The sequence below is a fragment of the Piliocolobus tephrosceles genome, chromosome 13 (assembly GCF_002776525.5).
Source record: "Piliocolobus tephrosceles isolate RC106 chromosome 13, ASM277652v3, whole genome shotgun sequence".
In the NCBI taxonomy this organism is placed as follows: Eukaryota; Metazoa; Chordata; class Mammalia; order Primates; family Cercopithecidae; genus Piliocolobus; species Piliocolobus tephrosceles.
Genome location: NC_045446.1, coordinates 21371807 through 21384520, shown reverse-complemented (window position 1 = coordinate 21384520; position 12714 = coordinate 21371807). Strand labels below are relative to the sequence as shown.

The 12714-nt window shown below is 41.5% G+C and overlaps 1 protein-coding gene across 2 annotated transcripts in view; it reads left to right on the top strand.

The window, feature by feature from the left end:
- Positions 1-1890: 1890 nt before the first annotated feature.
- Positions 1891-12714, top strand: part of API5 (apoptosis inhibitor 5) — a 33069-nt gene continuing 22245 nt past the window's right edge. For both annotated transcript variants that reach the window (XM_023215823.3, XM_023215822.3), the window contains exons 1-5: positions 1891-2144; positions 9119-9280; positions 10857-10950; positions 11435-11500; positions 12011-12162. In XM_023215823.3, coding sequence (XP_023071591.1) covers positions 2076-2144; positions 9119-9280; positions 10857-10950; positions 11435-11500; positions 12011-12162 — 543 coding nt within the window. In that variant the 5' untranslated portion in view covers positions 1891-2075. The remainder of the gene's footprint in view (positions 2145-9118; positions 9281-10856; positions 10951-11434; positions 11501-12010; positions 12163-12714) is intronic.

The window sequence follows — 12714 nt, the reverse complement described above, 5'->3', positions numbered from 1 at the left end:
CCTCCTGCGCAAATGCACCGAGAGGGGAACATGAGAAGAAAGGAAGAGTAGAACCTCGGAAAGGTCTGGACGGTGCAGTACCACAGGCTCTCTGGTCTGATAGAGACCAGGTCTGTCCTGTGGCCACTCCAAGGGCCTTTAGAGGCCACTCCCAACAGTGACCCCATGAGGTGTTGATGTGCTGCTCGCAGTCACCACTCTCATTCTGCCGCCATTGACTCTTGCCGTGGGGGCTTTCTTACTCTTAGGCAGAAGGACTCAAAATGAATCCAGAATCTCTTTCTCTTTTATGGGGCTCATCTCTGCTATAAGGGAATCACTCCCCCCCCCTCGCTCCAGCAAAATCTGGGAACACAGTAGATCCCAACATGGCCACTCTGCAGCCACGGGTAACCTGAGCTTATCAGGCATGTCCAGTCCTTTGTGTCTCTCAACCACCTGGGACCATATTTGAGGCTCCTCAAAATGGCCCCACGCTTGAGGGAAGGGGAAAGACATTGCCCTCAATGTACTCACGAGAACACCTTTCTCTAAAACATAAAAATAAAAAGATCTTGTCACCAATTGCTCTCATTTCATTCCCTAATTCTTTTTCTGTTTCTCCATGAAAGTCCAAATTGTAATCTTTTTAATATTGAATTTTACACTTGATTTCTTATTTTTAGACAGGGGTCTTGTTATGTTGCCCAGGCTGGACTTGAACTCCTGGGCCCAAGTGATTCTCCTCACTTAGCTTCCCAAATAGCTGGGACTGTTGGCTATCACACTCAGCTCTAATCCTTTTTAGGGTTTGAAATTTATCCTCAATGTAACTGAGAAGTACAAGAGCCAGTGAGTTTTTTGGAATCATTTCCTGTGTATATTCTGTACAAGTGGATCTGACTTTGAAATTTACAGTGTATTATTAGAGTTTGATGTTTCAGTCCTGAAATTTTAACATCCTTTAACATTCTTTTACACATACACACATAACTTTGTTTTGTATGCTTTGTATGTTTTACCTAATGGGATCATCTTATACCTGCTTTTTAACTTTTTTTAAATTTTTCTGAGATAGAGTTTTGCTCTGTGGCCCAGGCTGGAGTGCCATGGCATGATCTGGGCTCACTGCAACCTCTGCCTCCTAGGTTCAAATAATTCTCCTGCCTCAGTCTCCCAAGTAGCTGGGACTACAGGTGCGTGCCACCATGCCTGGCTAATTTTTGTATTTTTAGTAGACACCAGGTTTCACCATGTTGGCCAGGCTGATCTTGAACTCCTGACCTCAAGTGATCCACCCACCTCAGCCTTCCAAAGTGCTGGGATTACAGGTGTGAACCACAGCGCCCAGCTACATATAGATACGATAATTATATAATATATATATAAAATATCATCTAAACTTGTATCTTAGAAATTCTTATCAGTAAGCGTACGTGATTTCATTTATTTATTACTCTCTTGGATACTATACATAATCAGGTGGCCCCAATTCTTTACACTGGCAGCAAAGATAAGCAAATTCTTCCAGCAGGCCGAATTTGACCCCACACTTGATTAGCGTGGTGGACACAGAGGGTTTTTTAATGGCATAGGAATGCTTTTTGCTTCCCACCGGACCCACTACCCTCTATTGCCACTGATTAATATTACCTTTCTTGAATCAGGAGGAAACCGTTTGTGACTTCTCATATGTAAGATCTTCTAAGGGCAGAAACGCAATTATCTCTGTATTAATCTCCCCGCCCACCCCCACCCCTCCCATCCAGAGCCGCCAGCCAGGCTCAAGCTTTCAAAAAGGCGTGAGATAGTCCAATCATCCTTGCCGCTTTTTGCTCCTCCAAGCTCTAGAGGGCGACAAAAATCGCGGAGGCGCATTGGATTCTACTGAAGGCCGCTCCCGACGTGCGCGTCTTTACGTAGACGTCGGGGGCGGAGCCGCGCTGTGAGCGGTGACTGGCGGCGGCACTGGCGGCGGCACTGGCGGCAGCTGGAGGTGTAATAGTGCAGGTAGTGGGTTTGGAGAAGTTCCGAGGCGGCGGTGGCGCCGGTGAGGACAAGGATAGCGGAAGCGGGCCCTGGGCTTGTCGCTCACCATGCCGACGGTAGAGGAGCTTTACCGCAATTATGGCATCCTGGCCGATGCCACGGAGCAAGTGGGCCAGGTGAGTGAGTCCCCGGGCGGCCTGCAGGGCCCGGCGCTCCGCGGCCTTTCCAAAGCGCTGCCCGCCGCGCTCTCCCGGGCCGGGCGGGGGCTGCGGCTTCATCCTCCCGGGGGAGCTCCTAGCCTCCCCAGGCCGTCTCATCGGGGTGGGCCTCTCTGGGAGTGTAGACTCCGGCTTCACCAGGGAGACCGCGGTCCCCAGGGTTCCAGGCTTCCCTGCCTCCCTCGCCCAGCATTTTCCCACCGTGGCGTAACCTAACTCAGCCCGTTCAGGCTCACGTTAATTCTCCTCCCGAGCTTTCCTCTACAGGATTCTCTTAAGCCTTTTTCCTTTTCGGTGGAGCTCAGTCCTTCCAAGATTAGATCGGGAGTTTTCTTCAAGAGGTCAAAATGTGTTGTTTTTTTGTTTTTGTTTTTGTTTTTTTTGGAGGCAAAATTCTGCTACTAGTTGAAGAAGAGTGTTTAAGAGACAGAAGTTTGTGAGAAACAGGAGAGGGACTCTTTGGTCCAGACTTTGATGAGGGCTGACGGTTTCATTTATTCCGTACATTTTTTGAGCGCGGAGCGCTAGAGATACAGATGGAAAGGTCCGCGCGCTCTCAGAATGTACAGTTAGGAGGGAGTGTAGTGAGTGATAAATAAGAAAGGCATCCTGAGGCCCGGCGCGGTGGCTCACGCCTGTAATCCCAGCGCTTTGGGAGGCCCAGGCGGGCGGATCACGAGGTCAGGAGTTCGAGACCAGCCTGACCAACATGGTGAAACCCCGTCTCTGCTAACAATACAAAAATTAACCGGGCGTGGTGGCGCGCGCCTGTAATCCCGGCTACTCAGGAGGCCGAGGTGGGAGGATTGCTTTAACCTGGGAGGCGGAAGTTGCGGTGAGCCGAGATCGCTTCACTGCCCTCCAGCCTGGGCGACAGAGCGAGACCCCGTCAAAAAAAAAAGTTTTGTTTTTTTTTATTTATTGTTTTTAATGAAACGTGTTTGAAGAAAATAAAACAGAGCTGGGCGAAGGAGTGTGTGAGAGTGCAGCTCTGAATGGAGTTCTCTTACGAGCGCCCTTGCCATGCTTGCCGCCGATACACAGTTTCTCAGCAGTGTTGAATTCTCCGTACGAGCCATTTGTTCCATGTATGAGTTTTCAAGTACCGGAGTATATTGAACTTGATAAGTGGCTGGGAAAGGAACCAGGCTGTCCTGGAGACAACTTTGATAATTTTAGAAATCCCACACCATAGCTTTTCAGTGCTTAGAACTTTGTGATTTTTCTGCTTACGCATCCCTTCTTGGAGAAAGTGGAAGATTCTAGTCTATTAACAGTCGTGGGAGTACCTTTCCCGTCCCCTTTTCTGGACATAATTCAAATAAGACCTTTCTGAACTGAAAGAAAAAAAAATTCATGTTGGAGCTTTATTTTAGCTTAATCTAGAATTGTGAATATACCAGTTTGAAATAGCAAATGATTTTTTTCCTTCATTCCCTGTCAGTAGGGAAATTCACTTTTATCAGTGAGAAATGTGTACGGATATTCTGTTGTACATGTGGATAGAGTGTGTAGGTCGGTTGTGAAGGAGGAATATTCTGTTCATTAAGAAGATAAAAACTGCCAGGCACGGAGGCTCACTCCTGTAATCCCAGTTCTTTAAGAGGCCTGGGTGGGCAGATCACTTGAGGTCAGGAGTTCGAGACCAGCCTGGCAAACATGATGAACACCCCATCTCTACTAAAAATACAAAAAATAGCCAGGCGTGGTGGCATGCGCCGGAAGTCCCAGCTATTTGGGGGGGGGGGGGCTGAGGCAGGAGAATCAGTTGAACCTGGGGGGCAGAGGTTCCTGTGAGCTGATACCAGGCCACTCCAGTTCAGCCTAGGCAACAGAGTGAGACTCCATGTCAAACAAAAAATTTTTTTTAAAAAAAGATAAAAACTATGTAGGATCAATCAGTTTGAATTTGTTATTCCTAAAAAGAACCAGTAGTGAAGATATTCTCAATCGTATAATTTATCTGGGACTTAGTTGGGTAACTTTGTAACAAATTGTTCTACCTGTGTTTGACTTTATTGCACATCAGTAGAGGGGATAGGGTGAAAGCTAGAACTGTGGTTCTCTCAGGAATCTTTCTAAGAAGCCTTTGAAACCGTATACATAGTGCTGTCCCATTCCCCTACTTTAATTTTGAGACTTGCTTACATTTCCTTCTCATGTCATCTTTATAAAAACCATATTGAATTGAGAGTTCTCCCCCAAGGAGTCAAAATGTCTTTCTTGGAGCAAAAATGTACTTGCAGCAAAAATGTACTCTTTTTTTTTTTTTTTTTTTTGATACGGAGTCTCGCTCTGTAGCCCATGGGGCTGGAGTGCAGTGGCCGGATCTCAGCTCACTGCAAGCTCCGCCTCCCGGGTTTACGCCATTCTCCTGCCTCAGCCTCCCGAGTAGCTGGGACTACAGGCGCCCGCCACCTTGCCCGGCTAGTTTTTTGTATTTTTTAGTAGAGACGGGGTTTCACCATGTTAGCCAGGATGGTCTCGATCTCCTGACCTCGTAATCCGTCCGTCTCGGCCTCCCAAAGTGCTGGGATTACAGGCTTGAGCCACCGCGCCCGGCCAAAAATGTACTCTTTATTTAATAAGAGTACTTAAGAGACAAGTTTGTGAAAAAATGAAAAAGGATAACTTTGTCTACACTTTAATGAGAACTCATGCTTTATTCAGTAGGTTTCACCTACCATGTACCACACACCCGGCTGGACACTGGAATTTAACACAGTTCCCTGTAGATTATGGGTCATCAACGTGTTCTGTATTGACAGCTGTCAAGCGACTATCTAAACTATCTCTGCATAATGAGATGTAGTGATTAGCTCAGGCTGCTCAAACATTGTGAATTTTAGGAGAACCGAAGATAATGCCTACTAATTTTGCTCTGTTGGGTTATAGTTCTCCCTTTTAGATAAAATGCCTAAAATCACTTACTAAAAAACAGTAGGTTTTAGGATATTGCTTGTAATTTTAACTAACAAATGCAAAAGCCAACTTAGTAGAGAGGACACCATTTCACTTGTTTTTAAGGAGAGAAAACCGTGTTCATGTTCCTGATGTAGCAAAGCCTGATTTTCAGGTCAACTTACGAGGTTTATGATCAGTACTAAGTTTCCTGGCAAATACGTGTCTGGATACTTCTGAGACTGCATTCAAGTTTGTCAGTCTTGACTTCCTTCTAACTTTTATTTTGATTATCATCCTTTACTAGAGAGGTGAGCACAACAGTTTTTCTGATTGCTGCCACTACAGACTAGTCCCTCCCCGTTATTGTCAATACTCCTTTCAGAGTAGTGCCTTCTAAATATATAAGGGTAAACACAAGCCCTCTGAGGTTTTATCAGCTAATTTCCCCAAAGCAGATCAAATCCTTCTCTTTTTGAACCCCTTGGCACGATGTACTTATTAACAATACTTCAGACTTGTATTTTATTTTATTTCTTATTCCTATACTTACATTATAACGTCTCAAGGGTTAAATCCATTGATTGATTGATTGATTGATTGATTCTCTTCTTGCACTGTACCTTGCCCTTCAGTAAGCATTTCTTTTTCATAGTTGAAGAAATGTATTCAAAGAAGGAACAGAGAAACCATTTACAAAATAAAAGAAAAACCATTTACACAGATTATCTCTAATGGATAAAGGGAACTTTATCATACACACATACGTACATCTATGAGCACGTATATTCTAATAAGCAAACTGCAGATGACAAATTCTAAGTGCAGAATTATTTAATACCTCAAATCTTCCAGTCTTATCATCTTCTCATGTAACCCCCATGTTCTGCCTATGCGTTCATCCTGCCTTTCCTCCACTCTGCCTCTGCCACTCCTTCAGGTCTCACTCTTGTGTGCTCCTTTACCTTTCTAATCTCCTTTTCTGCTGCACTCTGCCCAGGGCTCCTGACTAGCCATAATAGAGCAAGTTGTGGGCCCACCATTATTTTAAATTCTGTTTCAAATTATTATGAATTTACTTAAAATATACTTAATTTTGTATGATGTAGTCAAAATCTTAAAAGTTAAAAAATGTATCAGACACCTGTTAAAAGACCACGGCAGTCTGGCTGATGAGATGTCTATAACGCTGAAACCCTGATTCCTCCTGTTCTGTCAATTATTGAGTACACTAGCTTTGCAGGGTTGGCGTGTAGGCTTCTTGGACTTTTATTTCTTGAAATACCACTCTTGTAGTAGCGTTTTTTGTATGATTAAGCTAAAACCACTGACTAACCAAGTTCGTAATCCCTCAGAAATATGTGGAAGTATTTATTTCGCTTCTCTGAGCCCTAGTTTCCTCATCTAGAAGATAGGAGTAGTAGTAACACCTGTCATGATATAGACAGGGAATCACTCAGTCCCTGGTAGACTTTCAATAAATGTTGCTAATGATTCCTTTTTATTTGATTCCAGATTTAATATTTTTTTCTTGGCAAAAGGAAGTTTTGTTTTAAGTAGGTTTTTTTTTTTTTTTTCATTTAATTTTGGACAGCGTAAGGAGTTTCTTCAGATGGCTTTATAAGTAAGTTTGAGTTACAGGGAATTAGATTTGTGATACCCTGCAAAAAGTAAGGATGTCAGAACAAACTTTGATTTTATGAAGCCTGCCTAGAAGTCTGAGGCAAACCACAGGAATGTAAAGTGGTGGAGAAGTCAGCATGATTTCTTTTTTGAATGTTTGCGGTGAAAAGTATGTCATACACCTCTCTTTATTTGAGACAGGGTCTTGCTCTGTCAGACTAGAATGCAGTGGCGCAGCCACAGCGTACCACAGCCTCTATCTCCTGGGCTCTAGTGATTCTCCTGCCTCAGCCTCTCAAGTAGCTGGGACTGCAAGCACACACCACCATGCCTGGCTAATTTTATATTTTTTGGAGAGACGGGGTCTGGATGTGTTTATAATACATTTTTCAGTGATGACTCCTGAAGGCTGATACATCTGCATTTCATGAAGAAGCTAACCTTATTCACAGAAATTTCTGTTATTTGGGAGTTGTTCTGTAACTTTGCATCCTGCTTTATTTTTTCACTTAGCATTATCCACAAAAAGAATCACAGTAAAATAAATCTGGGAATTCTGTAGTTCATTGGATATTTATTGGTCATTCCCCACTAGATGGTGTGAAGTAAGCTCATGTGTCTGAAGCACTTAGAACACTCCTTATACATAATAAACACTATACTGTGTATACGTTTGGTCAGGATTATAATTTTTAAGTTTTTTTTCCAGTTACTTTTATTAATATGTCCAAACAGAAGATATATGTGTAGTCTTTCTGTATTTGTTACTGTTATTGACCATCTTTATCAGCATCATTTCATAAAACAACTGGTTTAGAGGCAAGCACTTAAGGAGGATTGGGAACTTATTGATTCCTCCCATTATGAGTATTTGAGGGAGAGCACTTGTGATTTTTTTTTTAAGGAAACAAATGAGCTTTGAGTGTATTGTTCCAATAAAAAGTTTAAACATGTGACATTAGAGTCTGTCTTAATCCAAAATTGTCTGGCTCTATGGAATGGTCATGGCTTTCATATACTGCTATGAGGTAAAATTAAGCTACACTTCCTAACATTGCTGGAATTGCTAAATTTCTGGAATGTATTCCCTTCACCTTCTTCATGGTGCTAATTGGAAACAGGTAAATTTTTTTTTAAGTAAATATGGTGCAATTCTTTGTGAAGTCTGTGGTATTCATTATGATTTATTTACTTGTTTAAGATGGAGTCTCGCTCTTTCACCCAATCTGGAATGCCATGGTGCGATCTCAGCTCACTGCAGCCTCTGCCTCCTGGGTTCAAGTGATTCTCCTGCCTCAGCCTCCTGAGTAGCTGGGATTAGAGATGTCTGCCACCACGCCAGCTAATTTTTGTATTTTTAGAGAGGAGGGGTTTCACCATGTTTAGCAGGCTGGTCTGGAACTCCTGACCTCAAGTGATTGCCCAGCTTGGCCTCCCAAAGTGTTGAGATTACAGGCGTGAGCCACCACACCTGGCCATCATTACAATTTTTTTTTTTTTTTTTTTTGAGACGGAGTCTCACTCTGTTGTCCAGGATGGAGTGCAGTAGTGCAATCTCGGCTCACTGCAACCTCCATTTCTCAGACTCAAGCAATTCTCCTGCCTCAGCCTCCCAAGTAGTTGGGATTACAGGTGCATGCCACCACGCCCGGCTAATTTTTGTGTTTCATAGAGACGGGGTTTAACCATGTTGACCATGCTGGTCTTGAACTCCTGACCTCAGGTGGTCCACCCACCTCGGCCTCCCAAAGTGCTGGGATTACAGGCGTGAGCCACCACACCTAGCCCATTACAAATTTTTTAAGCATGACACAGTCACAAGGCTAGAGTCAGTAATCACTAGAATGAAGAAGCGTTGGTATATTAACACACGTATGCTTTTTCCACTTAAAATTAGACTCGTCCATCTCCCCCAACTCAAAAATTAACCAAAGATGGAGGAAGAACAGAATTGGGAAGATAAGTGTCCCATTTAAGTAGTAAACCTCAAGGCCGGGCGCAGTGGCTCAAGCCTGTAATCCCAGCACTTTGGGAGGCCGAGACAGGCGGATCACGAGAACAGGAGATCGAGACCATCCTGGCTAACACGGTGAAACCCCGTCTCTACTAAAAACTACAAAAAACTAGCCAGGCGAGGTGGTGGCGCCTGTAGTCCCAGCTACCCGGGAGGCTGAGGCAGGAGAATGGCGTGAACCCGGAAGGCGGAGCTTGCAGTGAGCTGAGATCCGGCCACAGCACTCCAGCCTGGGTGACAGAGCGAGACTCCGTCTCAAAAAAAAAGTAGTAAACTTCCCAAAATCAACTTTATTTCTTAGCCTGTGTAAAAATTTAAAGCACACACTAACATGTTTTATGGTCTTTTACTTAGCTTCCCATCTTTCAAAGTCATGTGTCTTTCTTTATTTCAGCATAAAGATGCCTATCAAGTGATACTGGATGGTGTGAAAGGTGGTACTAAGGAAAAACGATTAGCAGCTCAATTTATTCCAAAATTCTTTAAGCATTTTCCAGAATTGGCCGATTCTGCTATCAATGCACAGTTAGACCTCTGTGAGGATGAAGATGTATCTGTAAGTATATGAGTGACACTTTATAGCAGTCTTTCAGATGTTTCTGTGTTTGGCTAACACAATTGGAGTAGCAATCTGATATATCAGAGTACACAATAAAATACTACAGTATGGTCTGGCATGGCATCATACCCAGGCTTAAATTTACATATGATAAAATGTATTAGCCTTTTTCACCACCTTTAAATTATGAAAAATGCATAGAATCTCAAAATACTTAGTTTTGCTTATTTGTCCACTGTTAAAAATGGATTGTGGCCCACATCTTGTTTCATAGATTGTTATTCATTGTGCATATGAAATTAGACTGTTTTTAATCAATTTGTGCTTACTTATTTAAATTATTAAGTGTTATAAAATAAAATGTACTGTCACTACCCTTATATATTTTGCATGGCAGAAAAATGGTCTGTGTAATAAGTGAATAGGATTACTAGATTAAAAGAAATAGTTTTTGTTTTTTGGGTTTTTTTTTTTTGAACAGAATTAACTGGTAATATTTCTGGCTGCTGACACAGGTTCCTAAGAATATTCAACTGTTAGCTCTTGTCTTTTCAGATGAAACAGTGAATTGCCAACATTTCATGCAGAATTTGCTGGATATACTTTTTTGTGTGTTTTTAATAGAGATGGTCTCACTCTGTTGCCTAGACTGGAGTGCAGTTGCACATCCATAGCTCACTGAAGCCTTGAACTCCTGGGTTCATGGATTTTTTCCACCTTAGCCTCCCAAGTAGCACAGGCTACCGTTCCCGGGTGATTTTTAATTTTTTCGTAGGGTCTTGCTGTGTTGTCCAGGCTGGTCTCAAACTCCTGGCCTCAAGCTGTCCTCCCACCTTGGTCTTCTGAAGCATTGGGATTACAGGCATGAGCCACCTCACCTAGCCTGCTGTACATTTTTTATGTAAAAATCGAATAAGCCAAGATCAGTATTTGGAATTAAACATGCAGGATATAGGCACAAATGTTGTATTTAGTAGTCAATACTGAAAATTCTAAAGTAAATAGTTAACTAGATATAACATTGCCACAGTAGCCATTTTTAAGGAATACTATATTATAAGCCCATAGGTAGTAAAAACCTAACAGTTGCATTAATTAGCCTGTCAACAGTTGTTTATAATCTGAAGTCTCTCCTTCAGCCAGACATTGTTAACATCACTTTTTAAATTTTTTTCTGTGTAACTTGAATATTAAATTGGAGCAAATTCTTTTTTTTTGAGACAGAGTCTCGCTCTGTTGGCCAGGCTGGTCTCAAACTCCTGACCTTGTGATCCGCCCACCTTGGCCTCCCAAAGTATGAGAACAGCCTGGGCAACATAGGGAGACTTGCCTCTAAAATTAGCCAGGCGTGGAGGCTTGCATCTCTACTCCCAGCTACTAAGGAGGCTGAGGCTAGAGGATCTCTTGAGCCTAGAAGGTCAAGGCTACAGTGAGCCATGATTGCACCACTGCACTCCACCCTGGGCAACAGGGAAAGACCTTGTCTTTTAAAAAAAAAAAAAAAAAAGCTGTGTGTGTGTTATTTTAAAGGTGATATAGTATTTGGTTAATTTTTGTTTGAAATCATGCCCAGATTCGACGTCAAGCAATTAAAGAACTGCCTCAATTTGCCACTGGAGAAAATCTTCCTCGAGTGGCCGATATACTGACGCAACTTTTGCAGACAGGTAAGGGATTTTATTACCTTTTTCTCTAAATATATATCTTCTTTCTGAAATGTTGACTCTGTTTTTAGGTTTTGAATGGGGTGCAGGAGAGCTGGAGGTCCTACATCTGATAGAGATTAAATTTCCTACTTTCCTTCAGTAGTTTAAAGTGTAATGATTTCTGGTTATCTAATTCCTAGTATTGTTTTGTTTTTAATTGTTATTAAGGTGTAATGACTAGATTCTTTTGAGCATTTTGATGTATCATAATTTTCCCCCAATTTCCTGTCGTTTCATAATTGTAGCATCTTAATAAAAGTTTTTCAGGCATGCCAGATGGGGTTCTCTACCCTTATAAGGAACATGTATCCTTTTGGTACTTGAGGAAATGGCTTAAGTTATAAGTTTCCTGTCAATGTAACCTTGAGAAACTATGTTGAATCAAGTTTGAAACTGAAGCAGATGATATGTTTTATATTCATTATGCCACTTTTTCTTTATCCAGATGACTCTGCAGAATTTAACCTAGTGAACAATGCCCTGTTAAGTATATTTAAAATGGATGCAAAAGGTAAGGCCAGTTCTTATTCTGAATTGTGTTTGATGTCTTACAGAATCACAAAGTTAGGTGTTACTCATTAAGAATACACTATAGGGTTTACCCAGAGTTCTATTTCATAAAAATTTTAAGTATTGTGAAAAAAGTCTCCTTAGGTCAAGATGTTTATAACTAGAAAAACCAGCAGAAATAACTGCAAAAACAGATCAAATTTTTCCATTAGAAATCTGTTGGAAGAACTCCCTTTGACACTTTAAAGAAATTCTTACAAAATACTTGGGTTTTACTATTAGTAATGATAAAAAAAGGAAAGTTATGCTCAAGTTGACTTATGTCTTCATGAAGAAAGTACTCTCATGATTCAGGCTGTAGAAATTTCAGACTACTTTTAACTAGTAATGAGGATGATATTTGGGAAGTTCATTAACTTATTTGAGAAGAAATACTATAAGTTGAGTTAAATGGGAAAACACCATTACACTATAGAATTGACTTCCTACAGGCAACTATTTTATTTTGCAGGGACTTTAGGTGGGTTGTTCAGCCAAATACTTCAAGGAGAGGACATTGTTAGAGAACGAGCAATTAAATTCCTTTCTACAAAACTTAAGACTTTACCAGATGAAGTCTTAACAAAGGAAGTGGAAGAGCTTATACTAACTGAATCCAAAAAGGTGAGCTTTGGTCTTCATTTGGTGGAAATACTCTAAAGCAAAAGAGCATACATGACATTGGCAGTATTCCTCAATGTTATGTGTGGCTTGTGTATAAAGTGGTATATCATATATCCCATTAGAACCACCATAGAACTTCTGAGTTTTTCTTAGATTGTATTTAGCACTTTTGTCAGTGGTAATGATGAATCAATTTGGTAATTTAAAGGAATCTGATTACATTTAAACTTTTTGTGGTAGTGTCTTTAAAATGTGTGCAACCTCTGCAAATCACCTCCTTCAGGAAACTTTCTCTAAGTCCTACCCCTCTCTTCCATTTTAGGATACTCTCTCATAGTATTCTGAATTTTTCAAAATGAAACATATTATCACATCAAAGTGACCTCTTTTCACCTTAGCCCTTGACACTATCCGCTCTTCAAGGGTGAAACCATGCTTGTCTTTGCTCCCAGCATCTAGCATAATTGTAGACGCTAGGATTGGCAAGGTGTGTCACAATTAACTTTTCATTCATCTTAATGTGCCAAAGTTTGGGAATAATTTACTTCTGTT